We start from the raw sequence: 22,230 nt of genomic DNA, 5'->3' as shown, positions 1-22,230 counted from the left end.
CCGGGGAATTGCCTGACTGCATCCAGATTCAATGACTCTAGTTGGATGGTCCAAAGCTGTAGAAACAGCCAAATCACCTGTTGTCCCATGATGTTGATCAAGACAAAAATCTTTGATGGCCAGGTCCCCGCACTAGTGCCAAAGACTCCTCCCTAGCCTTACCAGGCTGGCAGTTCATCTAAAAAAATAAGGAAGGACTTCCCTGACTGCAGATTTCTGAGTCACTGGGACAGGGATAACCTGGTCCTCAATGATAGATAAATCAATCTGTCCAGAGACTGGATTGATTTGTACCATGATGACAGAATGTGAAGTTGCAGAAGGTCTAGAGTAAAACTGGAACTGCCTCAAAAGAAGCTACCAATAGGATACTACCTCTGCGAAAGTGGAAAGTCGACAGCTCCTGGGCTGAAAAGTTTGAATCTGGGATCGGATTGTTAGAAGTTTCTCCACTGAAAGGAACTCTCTGGCCTGAGCTGTGTCCAGGTCTGGAGAAAAAAAAATACTACCCATGAGAACCATGCAGGGCTAGTACTGTAGCAGGCATGTTGGTGAATACCCAAGGTGCAAATTAAAATCTGAAGTGTAGGGCCATTAAAAAATGATGTGTTTGAAGGATGTGGACATGTAAGTAAGCACCTGATGTCCACAGAATCCAAAAATTCTCCCTGGTGAAGGTATGCGATAACAGATTTGGTACAATCAATACTGATTTTTTGGACTCAAATTATGAAAGAGCTTTGTGATGCAGAATGAGGCAAGGCCCCTCTTAGAGCTTGGGAATAGTGAACAGGTTGTATTACATTGTTTGGAACCTGCTGGCTTCTGGGAGACACCTGCTGGTGGACACTGGAACTGCAGAAAATAGCCTAGAGCAGGATAGTGCCACCAGCAGGTGAACTTAATCCTAACAATTGCAAGATCACTTCCATACTATCCCTGCATGTCCAGTTCACTACACAAGGCAGACACGTTGCCATCAAAATGGACAAAGCTTCAACAGTGATACAGAGAGGATTTTTGATTGAAAAATATCAAATAAAATCAGTTTTAACTGAAGCATGCTGGTAGTGGGAGGGTTTTCAGAGCTGGCCAACTGATTTTCGCGCGCCAGTGTCCAATCCAAATGTGGTTGGAAGTATAACCCAAAAATTAAAGATTTCCTTTGTTCTATGATAGATGAGAAAAAGTCCAATTGGAAATCCATGCCATATTACTGCAGAGCTTGGAGTGCAATATCATGTCTGTATGGCAGAGTAAGCTGAATTCCAAGCCACCAGCTTAACACAGTTCAAATGCATTAATGTGGGAACAGTTTTCTCTGTTAAAATTGTTTTAATCTGATCAACAAATCTTGTGATTCAGACATTCCTCCCAAATTCACAGCCAGGTGCTGCACTCACAGAGGCCTCTCTGCAGACAATTGCATCTATGCAAAACACTCTAATGTCCCAACCCAACCTGTGACTGGAAAGCAAAGAAGCAGTAGCATGTTTATAATGCTGCCTTCTTTCTCCCAATTCGGGGGCCACTGTGCAGCAAATTCTAGACGTTTTTTATTTTTTTTAGCTATAGCAAAGGTGTATTCTCCAAATATCTTCAGCTGTATATACCACTGGATCTACTTATGTCTAGTTATCATTGAAGAGGACTTTTGCTTAGGAATTTTGTTATCATATACTTGATCTGAGGTACTCACTTTATTATCACGTTGAACTCTAAAGCCACGTACACACAATCAGTCCATCCGATGACAACGGACCGTTGTCATAAAAAAAACCGATCGTGTCAGAACGCGGTGACGTAAATTAAAACAACGTGCTGAAACAAACGAAGTTCAATGCTTCCAAGCATGCATCGACTTGATTTTGAGCATGCGTGGATTTTTAACCGATGGTTGTGCGTACTAACGATCGGTTTTGGCCTATCGGTTAGCAATCCATCGGTTACATTTTAAAGCAAGTTGCCATTTTTTTAACCAAAGGTTAAATAACCTATGGGGCCTACACATGATCGGTTTGGACCGATGAAAACGGTCCATCAGACCGCTATCCTCTGGTTAACCGATCGTGTGTACGAGGTATAATGGTTTGAGAAATTGGATATTCACATGTACCTCAACTCTGCATTATAAATGAAAGCAGTGTTTAACCTGCGTTATTATTCTCTTATACACAGCAAGTCCTATTGACATGCATGTGCATGTGCAATGCAGGCAAAATCAATGATGTGTACTGTAGCCTTTCACTGCATTTTCCATTCGAACTCATGTGTTTAAGAAGCCCTTAAGCAAACAGCCAACAGTTGACAACAAGATTCCCAACACAAGCCCTACCTTTTTTATTATACTGTATAGAGCAATATATATACATATATATATATATATATATATACATACATAGAGATTATATATATATATATATATATATATATATATATATATATATATATACACACATACACACATATATATATATATATATATATATATATATACACACATACACACATATATATATATATATATATATATATATATATATATATATACACACACACACACACACACACACACACACACACACACATATATACATACACACACTCACACACATACACACACACACACACACATACACATACACATAAACACTGCATCAGTTTTTAATGCTCTTAGGGTGACCTTTATTTTTATGAACTTTTTAATATCATGTATATGGATGAAAAATATACATCTACGCATTAGATTATCTTCTACAGGCCAACTGTTAATTTTCAGCATTTTAATTGACCCAACTTGTTACTATACCGGAAGTTGCTTCACTAAAGTAGTATTTAGATGACAACTTTGCATAAAAGAAACCTACAGTACACTACCAGAATTTAAACAAGATTCATTGAAAACTTCATAGCCCTGTAATGCTGCCAATCCTAGCCTCTCTTTATTATAGCAAAGGCATGACAAGATTTTGATATAAAAGTAATGGGCAAACAGAAAATTAAATCACAGTATGACTTTCTTTTATTTATCTTGACCTTCATGCACAGGGCCAAAGAAAGCAAATCGCTACAGCATTTCTGCCATATTTTACAGCAAATGTCTGTTATGATCAAACAGATTATCCTTCATTTTAAATGCAGATGTAAAATTTGTCCTTTGAAAACAATGCTAAGAATGGAGGGCACCACAAATCCTGTTAATATAGAATAGTGAATGTGGCTCTCTGCCTTTAACCAGCAGCTGGCACAATGCAGTCCTGGGGCGGGAGTGGTTTGAAGGATGCAGCTCTTGTTAACATTCTTGAAGTGATTTTCCAGCAAATGTCAGCCTCTAAAGATCAATATGTGATTTGCATTGGTCTAAATGATAAAGTCAGTGTATTGAGTTACCAGCACATAGCTACTACACAAATACATGTTCACACTTGGTGTTGGTTTCAGTTTTCTTTGAACAGGTTTGTATAGATATTAACGGTCACAGACCAGAAAAAATGCAAATATATCTAAAGCTAAAACTTGAATAGATTTTTTACACTGTAAAACTCAGTCCTGGAGTAGGTATCCATAAAAATGCCTACCATCGCAAGCACTAATTTCTCAGGGCGACTATGCTGACCAACGAGGAATCCTTTCTTCTTCTTTCTTATTAAGAAGAAATGTTGAGGTTGCCGAGTGATCAATATACATATCAATTATTGAATTGTGACCCTATGTTTAAATTTAAAGATGAATTACATTGTTTAATAGAGGCAGGTAAAAGTAAAGGCATTTTTAGCCCAAAAGAGACATCATATCTGGATCCTTTATATTGTAGGACTCCAATAATTTACTTTTTGCCAAAGTTGCATACAAATTTAGAACAGCCCCCCGGCCGACCTAATGTCAATGAAATAGATTCCGTAACCATCGTGGTTAGGCCAATATTTGGATTTCTTCCTACAATCGCTTGTCACTAGAATGGAAGCTTATCTGAGAGATACCAAGCAGATTATCCATATTTTAGACACCCTCTCGTGTACTCCTACTAGTATATTGAGAACTGCTGATGTAGGATTATTATATACTATTATTGATCACAATGTATCCCTAGCCTCGGTTGAATGGGCATTAGCTGGGACTGGAGTTCTAGCACAGTGCTAGGACTCCTGTTTTGGAGGTGACAGGGTCAATAAAGAGAACCTGTCACCTCCAATTGCTATCACACAGGGAATTGTTTTCTCCTGTGTGATAGCAATAAAGTTAGGTGAAAAAAAATAAGAAATAATAATTCAATTAATAAAATAAAAAAGTAATTAAAAAGTAAAGAATAAGTAAAATAATTATATATATATATATATACATATACATACATACATACATACACACACACACACACACACACACACACACACACATATATTATATATATAATATGTGTGTGTATGTGTGTGTATATATATATATATATATATATATATATATATATATATATATATATATATATATAAAGAAAAGTATACAAAAAAGGTAAACGACAAGCTACAAATAAAATAAAAAAAAGTTATAAAAAAGTAGAAAAAAAAATATTTGAACTAACCGTGCCGCCCCTGCCATCCGGTTACCATTCTCCGTTGATTGGGGGGGGTACATTGCGGAACCTGGCCTTGGGGCAGCAAGGAGAGCAAATCCGGCCCTGGGAGGAAGATGTTATTTTTCGTGATCATCCACCCCAATTGTCTTGTTACAAGAGGTATATAGATGATTTAGTGAGGATATGGGAAGGGGACATGCCCAGTCTGCAGTTATTTATGGATAAATTAAATACCAAAAATATCAAGCTTACTTGGACTGTAGATAAACATCAGATTTGGAGATCTTTAAGCAAGATAATTGTATCCATACCAGAAATAATTTAAAAGCCACTGATCCCAATGCATATATTCCTTTGAATAATTGTCACTACCAGATGTGGTTGTGCAATATTCCTAGAGGAGGAAGAATTTTTATCCTAGTCCCAGCTACCTGATTTAGGCAGAAAGGATATGCATATTCTGCAATTAATAATGAAATTGAGACTGCAAAAGCTACTGATAGAAGTGTTATTGTAGCTGTTATTGTTATTGTAGCTCATTGGCCTATTTTGAAATATATGACCGTGTACTAGGTCTAGTGCTTCCGAATCGTCCTGAATTTACCACAAAGCACCCTCTCTTTGAGACAGTTTGACACCAGGAGTCATAGATCCACCTAGGATTGTGGAGAATAAGTTATTTAGCTTTTTATCTGGCTTTTATGCATGCCACAGGTGTGCGACTTGCAAGAACGCTAGAAATAACAAAGTAATGAAAGGACTTTAGCTCAATCGGTCACAAACAATATCAGAACAATGATCTTATTACATGTGTGACAGTCGGTGTAGTTTTTATGCTTGAATGCGACTGCAGTTTGCAGTATGTAGGAAGAACTTCGAGAGCATTACATGTACGAATAGGTGAGCATATTAGTAAAAATCAAAAGGGGAATTAAAACCCACAGCATATCTAGGCACTTCAGAATTTGTCATCAACGTGATCCCAAATGCTTGAGGTTTTGGGAAACTGAAAATGTCCCTAGACACTGGAGAGGTGGTCATTACATTTACCAGGTAAGTGGCAGAGAATCCTTCTGGATTTATTATGATACCAATGTGATGACACCTGCTGGCTTGAATGTAGACTTTAACCTCAATTGTTTTATTTCTAATAGATAGTCTATTTTGGTGGATTTAAAACATGATGGGGCAGATCCCCATAGATATGCACCCGTGCAGCGTATCAGAGATACGCTACGCCGCCATACCTTACCTGGCGTTCTTTCAAATCCTCAAAGATTTCGCGCCGTAAGTTACGGCGGCGTAGTGTATTTCTGGCGGCGGAATTCAAATCGGCGAGTAGGGGGCGCGTTTCATTTAAATGAAGCGCGTCCCCGCGCCAAATGAACTGCGCATGCTCCATTTCGAAATTCAACGTCATTTTTTAAACTTAGACGTGACTTACGTTCATCCCGATTCACGGACGACTTACGTAAAAAAAAGGAAAAATTTAAAATTTCAACGCGGGAACGACGGCCATACTTAACATGGCAAATCTAACTATACGCCGCAAAATACCAGCTTTAACTATACGCCGGAAAAAGCCGACTAGAGACGACGTAAGAGAATGCGACGGCCGCGCGTACGTTCGTGGATCGTCGGAAATAGCTAATTTGCATACCCGACGCGGAAAACGACGCAAACTCCACCCAGCGGACGCTGAAGTTATGCATCTACGATCCGAAGGCGCACGAAGCCGTACGCCTGTCGGATTAAAGCCAGATGCTATCGTATCTTGGTTTGAGGATTCAAACTAAAGATACGACGCGGGAAATTTGAAAGTACGCCGGCGTATCAGTAGATACGCCGGCGTACTCTCACTGTGGACTCTGGCCCGATGTTTTTATAAATGTGGATTTTTGGAGAGATTGTGTGTGTGTGTGTGTGTGTATGTGTATGTGTATGTGTATGTGTATGTGTGTGTGTGTGTGTATGTGTATGTGTATGTGTATGTGTATGTGTGTATGTGTATGTGTATGTGTATGTGTATGTGTATGTGTATGTGTATGTGTATGTGTATGTGTATGTGTATGTATATATATATATATATATATATATATATATATATATATATATATATATATATATATATATATATATATATATATATATATATATATATATATATATATATATAGACATACACACACACACAAACAGTATAATATGTATGTGTCTGAATTGGGAAGATGGTCATGGACTGATATATTTTTTGATAATTTTAGCTCTTAATAAGGGTGTGTTTCCCTTTAAAAAAATAAAATTGAGACTTGCGTGCCTATATATCCTCTTTTTATATTACATAGGAGGTTAAGTTTTCCCCTATATTATTTAAAGATTGGTGCCAGTCTTATTTTATATAATCTTATTATATACAAGTTTCTTTATGTCCGGCATTCTGTCTTTCGATGAACGGCTCCCCTGGTGTTTAAAAGTTTCTTTATATGATGTGGGCTGTGGTTGGGCCACTCAGGGAGTCCGATTCGTCACCCGCGGTCATCTTTTCGGTTAAAAACGGTTACACGTTTTTTATGCCGTCACTTGGTCTGAGTGCTATAAATTGCAAGTAGATTTCTTACCTTTTTTAACAGAGCACTAGCTTGTCCTCTACTCTTTTTGTCCATATACGTTTCAGGTCACGTATATGATGTGAGAGGCTAGAGTGTCTGTGGTGGAGGGATCATTTTCACCTGCTGTACCGTCCTGTTCATGAGTGCACCAACGGATTTGTGTTTTCTCTCACATGCACCAATTGTCATTTTCATCATATGGACCATTTAGGATTTAATACCTATGGACTTTTTAGGATTTAATTGCGCTGCACTATTTTGTTATATATTTTTAGTTGAGGTATTGAGTTAACCTTAAGTGCCAGCTTGCAATTTTGTTGCCAATTTTTGTGTTTATATCTGTCTGCACTGAATACTTTTCATTTATCTGTTTCGGGATACACCTTACCAGAAGAAGCCTCAGATGTGCATCTCACTGGTAAACCTGGTCACATGGCTATCCTGACCAATGAGCAACTACCATAGCAAGCACCATGATGGATACCCAGTCTGGGCTGTTTATTGTGGTATAGGGTGTCAGGGTATCAGGGTCACCATGAGCAGGAGTGTTTAGAGGGGTGTTCAAGAAATTGAGAGTTTGCAAGGTAAACTTTTAAGACTTTGGGTCAGTATAACAGCCAGGAAGCTAGCATTTAAAAAAAAAGGAGAATTTAACAGCAGCCAGCCAAGAGAATTTTCTCAGTTCAAAATTTCTTTAAAAGAAAACCCAAAAAATGTTATCAAATTGAAATGTATTTAAGAAAATCCAACTGAGCAATAGCTATGTCTAAAATAGCAACAAAGTATTATCTTATTAGAATCCGAATTCTTTCAGTGAAAACAAAAAAACTTGTTTTATAGTGTCCGTGAGGCATATACATCTGTGAAAGTTTACATTTTTGGATAGCATAAGCCAGTACATTGTAGAAGTCAGTCAGAGAAGCTAAATGCTGAACTGAGATACAGTACCTATTCCTTATGTATCTATGTAAGCATGTCATGATTAGTCATTCTGTCTAATCATATCAGCTTTGCTTCACGCCGAACCTCACTTTCCATCGAGGCTCTGTTCACACCTAAACCGACTGTGGATTGCACAGCAACGCTGTCCGTCCCCGTTCTCCATTTCAGGGACGAATCGGGGCAGAATCTTTGCCCGAATTTGGCTCTGAAACGAAGGCACTCCGCAGCCGTCCCGGAGATATGCAGTGAAACCCCCAATTACTTCCCTTTGCTGTATGTGAATAGAGCTTACCTTCCCTGGAACCTCATTAATATACCAGATGAATTATGTATACAGGAAAATCTGTCATTATCTAGTTATTTTGTTGGTCATGTTTACAGTATGGCCATCCTTAAATGTGGTATACAATATCTCACAAGAGTCAGTACACCCCTCACATTTTTGTAAATATTTTATTATATCTTTTCATGTGACAACACTAAAGAAATTGCACTTTCCAACCTCTTCCTCCTCTAGCACTTCTGTAGTTTACAAGGCAGGCTCTGTGAAATGTGTGACACAGCAGTGCCTATATAAAAATCAGGGAAGCAAATGTGGGGTTTCTTCACAAAATAACTTTACAAACTTCAAGATTGTTTAGATTAATAGAAGTAGGCTATAAATCATTGAGATACAATTTGAAAACAAATATATTATTTCATATTTTGACCATAGATATGTTTTAAGTGGTGGTCAAATAAAATATCACTAATCAAAAACATTGTCGATCAGTTGTCATATACAAACCTGTTGGACAATTGTGGTCAATTCCAAGCACAGTTGGATAACATTGTTTCTTGTAACTGAATAATCTGTAACAGCAGCAAATGGTGATCTACAAAAGGAATCACAAATATTTTAACATGAGGCTCATGGTTATATTACAACTGCATTAAATATAAAAACACATAACTTCTATTTTAGCTAATTTCCAAAATACTGATTCATGCCTCCCAACAGTACCCCATGATGATGCACAAAACAAATCTATATTTATCGAAAATGTCAATATATTTTAGACAGCCCATTTAGTTTCAGATCTGATACTGCTGTGAGAAATACTAAGTTTCAAAATAATTTAGAACAATTTCTAGCATTCAGCGATCCTTTACTTAATTTTATTGCACTGTTTAACATATATCCTGAAAGCTTTTCAAAATGTATTTTAAAGTGTAGGGATAGAGGGGGAGGTTAAACAGGAAAAATAAAGAAATATAGTCAAAGTATTACTATCTTGCAAATTGTAGTTTTGTTCCTTTTTTTCTTATTTAGCCCAGGTTCACACTGGGTATGATTTGCTTCGATTTGAGATGCGATTTCACATGTGAAATCGCATCTCAAATTGGCGGCAATTGTCGTCAATGACACCGTCCTAAATCGGTGCGGTGCTGCGATTTACATAGACATCTGTGCAGAAACCTGCACAGATGTCTCTTAAATCGCAGCCGAAATCGGGACTGCCAGCGGGAGTGAAGCCGTGTGAGTTCAGCTGAACTCGCACGGCTTTACTCCCGCAGCCCAGTGTGAACCAGGGCTAAAACTGTAAATGAGTGGTAAAGAACGAACGAACGAACATAAACTGCAACATCACATTTTACTTTGTATGAAGCACTCTCATTGTCAGGATCAGTAATGTTAGTGATAGTGTCTAGTATCAGTGATAGGAACAGAAATATTTTGTAGTTATTAAAGAGCTATAGTATAACAAAATACTTTCAAATAGTTTATTTAACAGACCAACAAAAGCTTGGCAGATCTGAGATTCCATTAAAATTAATTTAAACAGTCTTCAACTGCCGCTAATGCCGCGTACACATGATTATAATTTCCAATGGACAAAGTCCGACTGACTTTTTCCACTGGATATTCCGGTCGTGTGTAGCCCCATCTGAGTTTTTTCATCGGATTTTCCGATGAATTCCATCGGAGTTTGGATATAGAACATGTTCCATTTTACTCAGATGGAATTCCGATGTGATTTGGCCGGGCAAAAGTCCGATCGTGTGTACGCGGAATAACAGTGCAAGTTTTCCAGTACTTTTCACAGATGAAAAAATGTGAACCCTGTTAATCGTTCAAAACAAACAAAAGCAGCACTCAAACCAAAATGTGTTAAAAGTCCATAAAAAGTCTATAGGCAACATCCAAATTATATCTAGTGCTCCATATTCTCCCACATGCCTGACATACTGATAAAAAAAAAAGTGCTCCACTTCATTCCGTGGCAACTTGTATGACAAAATTGGTTGGTCAGGACCTTCGGTTACGCAATTTCCAGCTTGGTGGAACACATGCTGGATTACCAGTGGAGCTTCCTGGTATTTTTGGATGAAAGCCTATACATATATGCACATTTTAAGGGTGATTGTAAAAATTTACTAGCCTGCCATCCAACATTTGTTGGCCGAATGTTGGACAACAATTGTCAGAAGGAACGTACCAACGGTCAGATTTTAGGACAACACTGTCAACAGACAATCCCCTTCCAAAAAGCAGATCGTGTGCACGAGGCCCGACTCTTCTAGCATTCGCACAAACCTGAGAATTTGGCTTCAAGTCACTTCGCTACACTTTCTAGGCAAATCAATGACTACCAGTTCATTAAAAGTTATCAGCATGTTACCATCATATCTAGAGATGAACTTGTGTGCCTTCTGAATTTCTCCATCCACAAACCTCTAAAATCACACTTTTTTTTCCACTCCAATTCACTGTGGACTGGGTCCCTCCCTGCTCCACAAGTGATTGGAGTAGAAAAACAGTGATTTAGAGGTTTGTGAAAAAAAATTCAGATTAGAATTTCAAATAGAAATGTATTTGAAGTATGCCCAAGCTCTCAAATCATAACCTTACATAGACATACATTAAAACAAAAAAGAATAAGCTTTGTTCAAAATAAAAATAAAATAAAAAAAAAAATAAAAAAAAAAGGGGGAAGAAGAACTACTATTGGTTGCTTCACAACAACCAAGCAATCAGATCAGCGCTGGAGGTAAAAATTTGGACAATTAAAGTTTTAATCTCATTGGTTGCTCTGGGGCAATACCAATAGTTCTTATTTCCAACATTTCATAGAAAATGACCTATTCTGGTTAATTGTTTGTTTATTCCTACCAGAAAATTATGCTATATCAGGTAACTGTACCTTTGTATCAAATACGTTACTAAAAAGGAGATATTAAATAATTGTGAGTTTCACTTACTTATCCAGTTTATGCCCGATCCATCTTTTTTTAAGGTTATCAATGTCATCCTGATCAGCGTGGCAATACCTATGGCAAGAGAAGGACTTAAACATACAGGAAGGATTGTGGGTAACAAAAAGTCATCAATTCATACATATTGTTCTGAACTGCAATGCAGTATGTTTACATCAAATCACAAATTACTGCATAAAAATAGAACACCGACTCATTTGAAACATAAGGAATAAGTGTGCTCATCCTCTAAGGATACCACACAGTGTAAGATTACACACACACACACACACCACAATATCGAGTACAGCATTTCTTTATAAAAGTCTTACAGACTCTTTAATAAACCAAAGAGCAACATGCCAAGTACAATAACTCTTAGAAATTAATACAGTTAAATAATTCTTATTGAAAGGTGAAATCCAGCCATCTTTTGTGGGTTACTATATTCTGTGCACCACCAGTGATCTCTGCAACATATCTGTCAATAAATCCATCTGGGAAGTTTGAATATCATAGTAAAACTACTTGAGTAAGTTGTGCAGTTTGCATCATGCGACTTATCCTCTAGTTTTTATAAAAACTTGTAATTAACAGAAGACTAGTACAGATCTAGCAATGTGATTTAAAATGGATGTAAACCCGGCTCATGAAATTTGAACTGGGCACATATCTGCAGTGTTTTCTTATCGCTCGCCAAAGCCATAAGTCCCGTGGCTTTCTCATGTTCTGTTCTTCTGTTATCAGCATGATAAGTTCTGTCAACTACGATAAAACCAGGCTGAATTTTGTGTCAGGGTGGGTGCTATAAATAGATTAGTAGAGAGCTGGTCTATTCACAGCACAGCTCTATGTGGAGGGGGTGTGTGCCTTTTCTCAGCTGTCTCAAAGTGTATGGAAAGAATCCACATCCACAGGTGAATCAGGAAAAGAAAATGCTTACAGGACGTGCACTTTCTAAAAACAGTATATAAAGATGAAGACAGCAGGTCTACATGTAAAACTTATGTAGGCAGAGTTTAATCCCTGTGTATCATCTGAGGCTGTTCACTTCATTAGGTATATGCAAGGGTTTAATTTTTTTTAAATTCATGTCAAATAACTAAATCTGGTATGTTATTCAAAGCAGGGAATGCCCAAGGCGTTTTGTAGAGTATTTTTCTAAAACTAATTAAGACAACTTTGTTAAAAAAAAATGGTTGCTGTAAACTACCAACTTACAAATTAATGATCTATGATTTGAATTAATCTACTGTAACAAATTAAAATCTAGCAGATCTTTGGATAAATTAAACCAAATATATATAATCTGTGTAAATTGGTAATGCAGACAACTCTTGCTTAAAAAAAAAGGGAGAAAGCAGTCCAAGTACATTGTGTGAAAATAAACTTTTCTTAGGAATTAAAAAAACATGGCACATCTCAAGCGGCAGTTGAAATATTACATTTCCTCTTGGTAGAAACTTCAAAGCAGCTGTCCAGTCTTACTCCAGTTGGTGCTACTCAGCATTCAATAAGAATAGGCTCGGACCAGGATTGTCTTCAGTGTCACTCAGCTCAAAGCTTGTAAACCTAAAATTATAAACTAGATCTAGGAGCGTAATGCTGTTATGCACACAGGCTGGTGTTGGGGTAATGAGGTGAGGAGGACACAAGTCCTTTAATCCCAAATAAGCATAATGCAGCAGAGATTTGTTTCCGACAAGGACATTCAGAAGAATGGGTGATATTTAGTATTAGCCTGTAGCTTAGCAATTCGTTTAGGTACGTTGTAGTTCTGAAAGTGCAGCAAAAAAGCTCAAGCCCTTCCTGTTTTAGGGTGACATGGCTCACATGCATGAAAGAGAAGCGTTGTCACCTTTAACATCTTGTTCTTTTCTCTAAAACATGGGGGATTGTAGTCCAGATAGAAAGCTGGGAACAATGAAAAAAAGTAAATAGAAGTAAATCATTGCTTGATAAAAAGCAAGGAAACACAGGGTTATACCGTTGTGCTCATAAGTTTACATACCCTGGCAGAATTTATGATTTCTTGACCATTTTTAGAGAATATGAATGATAACACAAAAACTTTTCTTTCACTCATGGTTAGTGTTTGGTTGAAGCCATTTATTATTAAATCAACTGTTTACTATTTTTAAATCATAATGACAACAGAAACTATCCAAATGACCCATATCAAAAGTTTACATACCCCAGTTCTTATTACCGTGTATTGCCCCCTTTAACATTGACAGCTTGAAGTCTTTTGTCGTATTTGTGGATGAGGCCCTTTATCTTCTTAGATGGTAAAGCTGCCCATTCCTCTTGGCAAAAAGCCTGCAGTTCCTGTAAATTCTTGGGCTGTCTTGCATCAACTGCACGTTTGAGAACTCCCAGAGTGGCTCAATGATAGAGATCAGGAGACTGATATGGCCACTGCAGAACCTTCACTTTATTCTGCTGTAGCCAATGACAGGTCGACTTGGCCTTGTGCTTTGGATCATTGCCATGTTTTAATGCAATCGTACATCCCATGCATTCATCTTGCCATCAATTTTAACCAAATTTCCTGTGCCTTTGTAGCTCACACACCCCCCAAAACATCAGCGATCCACCTCCGTGTTTCACAGTAGAAAGGGTGTACCTTTCATCATAGGCCTTGTTGACTCTCCAAATGTAGTTTATGGTTGTGGCCAAAAAGCTCCATTTTGGTCTCATCACTCCAAATGACTTTGTGCCAGAAGGTTTGAGGCTTGTGTCTGTGCCGTTTGGTGTATTATAAGTGAAATAGTTTTTGGCATTTGCATAGAAATTACTTTCTTCTGGCCACTTGTCCATGCAGCCCATCTTTCTTCAAGTGCCTCCTAATTGTGCATATTGAAACAGCCACACCACATGTTTTCAAAGTGTCCTGTATTTTACCTGAAGTTATTTGTGGGTTTGCATCCCGAATAATTTTCCTGGCAGTTGTGGCTGAAATTTTAGTTGGTCTACTTGACCGTGGGTTGGTTTTAACAGAACCGCTCATTTTCCATTTCTTGATTAGAGTTTGAATTCCTTGCTTTTCTTTCTATCCCTTTCCTGTTTTATACAGTTCACCTACCTTTTCCGCAAATCCTTTGACAATTATTTTGCTTTCCCCATGACTCAGAATCCAGAAACGTCAGTGCAGCACTGGATGCTAAGGTCTGTCAGGAGTCCAGAAACTCATTGACCTTTTTATTATATATATATATATATATATATATATATATATATATATATATATATATATATATATATATATATATATATATATATATATATATATATATACACACATATACACACACACACACATACATATACACACACACACACACACACACACACACACACACACACACACACACACACACACACCAATTACAAGCAAACAGATCACAGGTGAGGATGGTTACCTTTAATAGCCATTCAAACCCTTTGGGTCAACTTTTGTGCATGTTATCAGGCCACAATAACCAAGGTATGTTAACTTATAATCAGGGTCATTTGGGTAGTTTCTGTTGTCATTATGATTTAAACAGAGTAAAACACAGTTGATTGATAATAAATGGGTTCAGCCAAACACCAACCATGAGTGAAAGAAAAAGTTTGTTTTATCATTCATATTCTTTGAAAAATAGCCAGGAAATCAAATTCTGCCAGAGTATATAAACTTATGAGCACAGCTTTAGGCGATTTAACCACTTCCCACCACTTCCCACCCTGCCGACTATATACAGACAGGTGCCTATGCGCGTGCCTGGCGGCCGCGATGTCCGCCAGGCACCCGCGATCGGCAGTCACAGAGCCAGGGACATGGAGCTCTATGTGTAAACACATCCTGTCAGGGGGAGAAGACCAACGGTGTGTCCCTTGTATAATTAAATCCCCTATTTTGTAGGCGTTATAACGTTTGCGCAAACCAATCACTATACGCTTTTTTTTTTACCAAAAATATGTATAAGAATACGTATCGGACTAAACTGAAAAAAATATATATATATTTTTTAATGGGATATTTATTATAGCAAAAACTAAAAAATAGTGTTTTTTTCAAAATTGTCGTTCTATTTTTGTTTACAGTGCAAAAAAAAAAATGCACAGGTGATCAAATATCCCCAAAAGAAAGCTCCATTTGTGGAAAAAAAAGGACAATAATTTTGTTTCGGTGCCACGTCGCACGACCGTGCAATTGTCATTCAAAGCATGACCGTGTCGAAAGCTGAAATTTCGTCTGGGCAGGAAGGGGGTATATGTGCCCAGTAAGAAAGTGGTTAAAGATGGATGAGCCATCAGGTCAGGTTTCATCAATAAAAAGGTTTTATTGTAAATAAATAATGGTTTTGCAACAACGGCAAGCATTTTGTGGCAAACATACAGTATGGCCCCTTTTTCAGGCAGGGTGCATCACAATTCCAGTAGACGGAATATGAGATGTACACAGGAATACTTCTGAAAGGCCTCATTTACACTTCAAAATGTGGCATTTGACACCCTTTTGAAGCACTCTGAATGCCAATCAAAGCACCTCCCTCCAAATTAAATGGTTACATTACAGTCGTGCACACACTGTCAAGTTTGCTTTACTTCAGAAATTATACCCTTACCCAGTATTACTTTCATCATGCTTTGCCGCATCTCACAGCCACCATAGAATTCTACGGCCTCATTTAGACTTCCTTCTTAATTACTGGATAACCGCGCACATTGTGTGTGGCTCCAGAGCACCCCCATGCACAACAGGGGGTACTACTACTACTACTGAGGGGGGATGTTATGTATTACTGAGCATGGGGTACTACTGAGCTGAAGAAGGGGGGTATGAGGAATGTACTACTGAGCGGGGGGGGGGGGGCGCTGGGGAATGTAATACTGAGATGGAAATGGGGAAGGAGGGGTGGGAATGTGGAAACGTACCACTACAACGTAGAATCGGGGGGTTGGAATGCACTATTGAACGTGGGTACTACAAGAGAGGGAGGATGGGGGTATGGGGAATGTACTTCCGAGCAGGTGGAGTACTACTGAGTGGGGAGGTGTACTGAGCTAGTGGGGTACTACTGACAGCACTTCAACCACCCCACAACCGCGCACAATGTGTCTAGTAATTGGGGGGGGGGGTTAGAATAGGCAGTGACATGGCAATACAAACATGGCAACCACCCAAACCTGTAACTGGTCTTTGCATCAAGGAGCACAACCATTTTATTCAGTGAGAGGTGCTTTGAGTGGCATCCGGAGTGCTTTAAAAAAAGTGTTCCAAATGCCACATTTTGGAAGCAAGTGTAAACGATGCCTAAGAGGACATTTAATTGTCCTTTAAAAGATCCTTGACCTCTCTGATCATTGAGTGTGGCCTTGGAGCTAATTCCAAAGGTCTGTACGTGGACATATTTATTCTCCATGAGCTCCCTCTCAAGTTGAAGATATCCCAAGGGTTCTAGCATCCTTAAAAGATATATTTAATACCAAACATGTGACCTCATTTTTTTTTCACTTACCCTAAATCAAACTTTCAAAATATATTATAACATGAGGATTTTTCCACCCCCTTGTGTTTTTTTACCTCCTCTTTTCTGGAGAAACTATAAAGCCATCAGAGGCACAGAGCACATTAACTTATCAGCTAAAAATATTTCTGGCAAGATCAACAGGCATTGTACTTATCCAACAGATATAAGAAAATACTTTCAATGGCACATTTCGCAGACCAAAAGGGGAGTAGAGAGGTTCATTGTTTAGGTTTAAACATGGATTCTGTCCTTGCTGACCTCCTTCTGACTGTAGCAAGAGGTACTGAAGCATGCAGCTCAGGAAAAAGGGTGAGAAGTATTTTAGGGCGACATTAGCAATTTGGAAGTCTCTGAAATTAAATGAACAATGGTCTCTAATTTCATCAAGAACTGAAAACAGGCATTGTTTATCCTATCTACGAGACACATCAGGTCAAGGTCATTGCAATCACATTTGTTGATAAAAAAAAGTAATGTGGCAGCACTAAAGGCTTTGTTAATAAAAAGGTTATGTTATCTCTAAAGTTGCCATTGGGGTTAGCACTAGGATTGGTGCTAGCGATAGCACTAAAGCTAGCATTTTTGGTAAATTTAGTAGGCCACAATAACTCCAATGAATTTTGACAAAATGGTGACATTTTAGCAAAATGTCCTGAATGTGCCAACATTTCAGCAAAAGAAAATCTCCCAATTTAGCTCTAGTCAGCATGACAAACAGAAAGCCAGACATTTCTTAAAACAATGAGAAGTTCACTTTATAGTAGATGGGTATTCTGTGTGTTTGAAGGGTACTTTAACGAAAGAGGTAGGTGCCCAATATTTGGTGACCGGCAAATTTTTCATTAATTTTTAAGGCCAGGAGTCTTACTCTGAAAACAAGTGTATCAACTACACCAAAATAAGAGAGAGGAATAATAGTTTTGATAATGATTGAAAACATGAAACGATTGAAGAATAAACTGACATTTTAACACCGAAAAAATAGAAACTTTGCCATCCATTTATATTACACAGAATATCTTTTCTTGATAAGGTGTCTTTGTTTTACTTTATGCATGCTTTACAAGTTTGCAAATGAAATGACAGTGCAATATCCTGTTCATTGATGTAAACTGATAAGAACATGAAATGTAATCTGTTAATACATAAATAATCTTATTAGCTCATTAAATACATTTTCAAATGAGTAGTATGTAAATGAATGTACACTAATGAACTTCCTGTAGGCTACATTTAAAATCATCCATTCTGTTTTTCTAATATGCTTTACTAATCAAATGAAATAAACCAGTCTTCTTTATTAGGAGACATAAATAGCAGTGACGTGCATAAGCTTACATTAAGCAGATATGGGCTTTCATCGAGTGCAGTCAAAAAAGAGACGGCTTGGTGTCCACATTTCCACATGTGGCACAGCTTCCACCAGCTACACATTGGCCACTAAAAGCAAGTCTTGCCACCATTTTAGCATAGCTTGTAACAGATGAGCAATGTAAAAGCTTGCTAATAATCATTCCCAATACTGTAGATGTTAGGACTGCTATCATATAAATATATAATCAGTCAATTGAATAATAGAAACAAGGGAAGAGAGCTTTCTCTGAGTGCACATGCGGCTCAAGCAATTAGAGAATAGAAAAAAGGTCATTCTTGCCAAGAATGCTTTGCAGTCATACCAAAGCCTAGCGGACCCTTTTAAAAGTCCCCATGCCTAATAATAAAAAAAAAAAACAGAACCTCTGTGTGGTATGTGGTCACTCACTGTCAATTATCTCAATGGTGGGTATGAACATAAAACAAACCTTGACTCTCCAATTATTCTGGTGGACAACGGTTTAGCCGATTTCCATTGAATGGCAGCAGACTAATACCCCACTTTTAGGGCTAAACACTACTGGTTCGTGTTAGAGCTTGGCACTCCTGCCCCCACACACTTCTGCTGGTCCATCACTATGATGGGCTACTTCACTGGCCAACAGGAAATGTGCAGAAGGTTGGAAAGGGGCATGCAAGCTTATGCTGGACACATTGATTCAGTAATCCAACAGATTGAATTTGGAAAATTCTGATCTCGAACTGCATCCTTGTTCCTTGATACTCGATAGGAAAGTCGAGGTCTAGCGCTTTAAAAACCAAGGGTCAATTTATAATGCAGAAGCACAACACTTCAAAAATGCACTTTGGACTTTACTTGCTTCAGAACTCTGTTCCAATTTTTTTTTTTACCACAAACTCCCATACCCCATCCATGCCCAGCTTCACCATCTGGGATGGCCTCGTAAGTCCTGGAGGGTGCAGTGTACAGCTTTGGTTGACACTGATGAAGTCACGTGATGACGATACGCGTTGGGATTGTAGCACTAGATTGAGCATTACCTGACGGTAGGAGACGAGCTCGTAGCTCGTGGAGGATTTAAACCGTTAAGCAGCTACTTATGTGAGTTTTTGTAATCTATTTACTATTAAATACATTTACCTTGCAGGATTATGCGATGCGTCTTCCTTTTTTGTATTTTACCACCACCTTCTGAGCTATTACCTGATGCCACAGAAAGACAGGGAGGAACAAGCAGAGGCACATAGGAGGCTTTTACGAACTCGGCGTTCATTGGAGATACGCCCACTATCACTGTTCTCTGAGTGCATTGCTGTGCAATTCTTTCATCACAGTATTCTCCTCACAGAATTACGCTATATATTCCCTTGTTTTTTCCCACATGTGGCATCTGGCTCTGAGTTCCTTAGCTACATATTAGCCTAATCGCACCATCCACTGAGTGTTTACTTGAGGATTGTTTGGGCTGTCCGTGCTATAGGTGTGAGGTGAGCTGCTGGGAAGCACAAGAGGTGTTTGCACTGAAGATTTTTTTCTCCTTACAACACTTGTACTTGGCTTTGGGACCACCACACAGAGACTTTCTGTATAATTCTGCCATATTTTTGGCTGTTTTACTTTATCACATCTGTTACTTTTATGAGTCACATTTGATTTATATTATTTTTTCACGCATGTTGTCTTTATGTTCATTGTTCGTATTTTGAAGATCTTTTGACAATTTTTTGATGTTTTTTGGTTTAGTATTGCTTTATATTGTGTATTTCACAGGTTTGTGTTTCACATTATTAGTGCGTCCATCAGTCGCACCGTCCCCTTTGAGTCACACAGCGCAGACATCATTATTTATTCATATGAAACAAACCATGGTATTGGCATTGGGTTTATGCACCTTAGTTTTTTGTTTTTTTAAGGGGGGGGGGGGGACTCCTCAGATGTAGTCCTAATGACGAAATGGGTCAGGGCGGGACTATATGGCATCTGGAAGTGACATGGAGCCGCGAGGACCGCAAGTCTGGTGTGATTTGGGAGTGGAATGCTGGTGACGTTGTGATGAGCTGTGTGTCTTTTTACCTTTGTGAGTACTTTATTAGGATTTAGAGTTAAAGTGTTTTTGATGGAATTGCTCCATGTGGGCCGTTTTTTCCTTTGAGCATGATTAGGCATATGATCCGCTGCTGGTATCCGCATCTATAAGGAGGAGCCTTAATCTTGAAGTGATTACCCTGAGTCTTTAACAAAACAGTAAAATGAGAGGCAAATTAAGCTTGTGAGTGTTAAGCCATAAGGGGAGTGGATGTCATTGTGCACAATGTGGTGAAACAGCTTTGGAGATTAAAGTGGTTGTAAAGGCACAAGGTTTTTTTATCTTGATGCATTGTATGCATCAAGATAAACCCTTCTGTATCCAGCAGCCCCCCTCATACTTCACCGAGTCCCATCTCTATCCAGCAATGTGCACGAGTGCCTTGGCCATCTGGGAATAGCTGAGACACAGCAGCAGTGCCATTGGCTCCCACAGCTGTCAAAGTCAGTTAGGAGAAAGAGGGGTGGGGCCAAAAAACGCAGCCCCAGGTCTGAATGGACACATGGAGCTGCGGCTCAGCTTGGGTGTCCCTAGAGCAGTGTTTCTCAATTCCAGTCCTCAGGCCCCCCCAACAGGTCAGGTTTTCCATTATTTTGCACAGGTGATTTGATCAGTTTCACTGCCTTAGTAATCACCACAGCCTTTTCATCTGAGGGAAATCCTGAAAACCTGACCTGTTGGGGGGGCCTGAGGACTGGAATTGAGAAACACTGCCCTAGAGCAAGCTGCTTGCTGTGGAGGCACTTAACAGGAGGGATGGGCCAGCGAGGGACCCAAAAAGGAGGATCTGGGCTGCTCCATGCAAAACAACTACACAGAGCAGGCAAGTATAACAGGTTTGTTATATTTTTTTTTAAAAACAGACTTTAGTATCACTTTAAGAAGCACTGGGGAAGTTGAATTTATCAACAAAGTCTTATTACTTAAGAGGCATTTTGTTTTGACTTCTTTAAACTTTGCGTATTCACTGCAAGCGTGGATTGTTAACACTTCAGCCCTGGAGGATTAAATAACCAGGCTACATTTTGCAATTCGGCACTGCATCGCTTTAACTGACAATTGCACGGCCATGGGAAGTGGCTCCCAAACAAAACTGACTTCCTCTTTTCCCACAAATAGAGCTTGGTGGTATTTGATCACCTCTGCGGTTTTTTTTTTTTTTTTGCTATAAACAAAAAAAAAAAAACAAACAACAAGAGCGACAAAATCTCTATTTTTTTTTTTGCTACATTAAATTTCCCCCAAATCTATAAAAAAAAAGGTAATTAAATTTCCTCAGTTGAGGCCGATATGTATTTTTCTACATATTTTTGGTAAAAAAAATCGTAATAAGCGTATATTGATTGGTTTGCGCATAGGTTTTAGCGTCTACAAAATAGGGGATAGTTTTATGGAATTTTTATTATTGTTTTTTTTACTAGTAATGGCGGCGATCTGCGATTTTTTTATTGTGACTGCAGTATTCTGGCGGACACATTGGACACTTGTGATGCTTTTTTGCGTCCATTGTCATTTATACAGCGATCAGTGCTATAAAAATGCACCGATTACGGTGTAAATGACACTTGCAGAGAAAAGGGTTAACCACTAAGGGGCAAGGAAGGGATTAAGTGTGTCCTAGGGAGTGATTCTAACTGTGACAGGGAGCAGAAGATCAGTGTCCTGTCACTAGGCAGAACAGGGAGATGACTTGTTTACAATGGCATCCCCCCGTTCTGGCACTCCGTTATAATTTTTTATTTCTATACTACAGTAACAATGCTTTCTAACATCAAGCTTTCGTTTCTATTGTTAATGTACTCTAGTGGCATGCATCGTTCTGGTGCAGCCAACTACAGACTAGTGTCTAGTAGAACTGGATTAAATCCCAAGATGTGATGCTTGTACAGTACATAGCATTAATGCTTTACAGAAATTGTTCCTTTGGTTTT

The 22,230-nt window shown here is 38.5% G+C and overlaps 1 protein-coding gene across 5 annotated transcripts in view; it reads right to left on the bottom strand.

The window, feature by feature from the left end:
- Nucleotides 1-22,230, bottom strand: part of CNKSR2 (connector enhancer of kinase suppressor of Ras 2) — a 382,062-nt gene that overhangs the window by 279,615 nt on the left and 80,217 nt on the right. For all 5 annotated transcript variants that reach the window (XM_040338243.1, XM_040338244.1, XM_040338245.1 and 2 more), the window contains exons 4-5: nt 11,365-11,433; nt 8,909-8,996 (exon numbers count right to left, since the gene is read on the bottom strand). In XM_040338243.1, coding sequence (XP_040194177.1) covers nt 8,909-8,996; nt 11,365-11,433 — 157 coding nt within the window. The remainder of the gene's footprint in view (nt 1-8,908; nt 8,997-11,364; nt 11,434-22,230) is intronic.

This window comes from Rana temporaria, chromosome 2 (assembly GCF_905171775.1).
Source record: "Rana temporaria chromosome 2, aRanTem1.1, whole genome shotgun sequence".
NCBI classification, from domain to species: domain Eukaryota; kingdom Metazoa; phylum Chordata; class Amphibia; order Anura; family Ranidae; genus Rana; species Rana temporaria.
The sequence above is the reverse complement of the archived record's forward strand: the minus strand, read 5'-3'. Positions and strand labels throughout refer to the sequence as shown.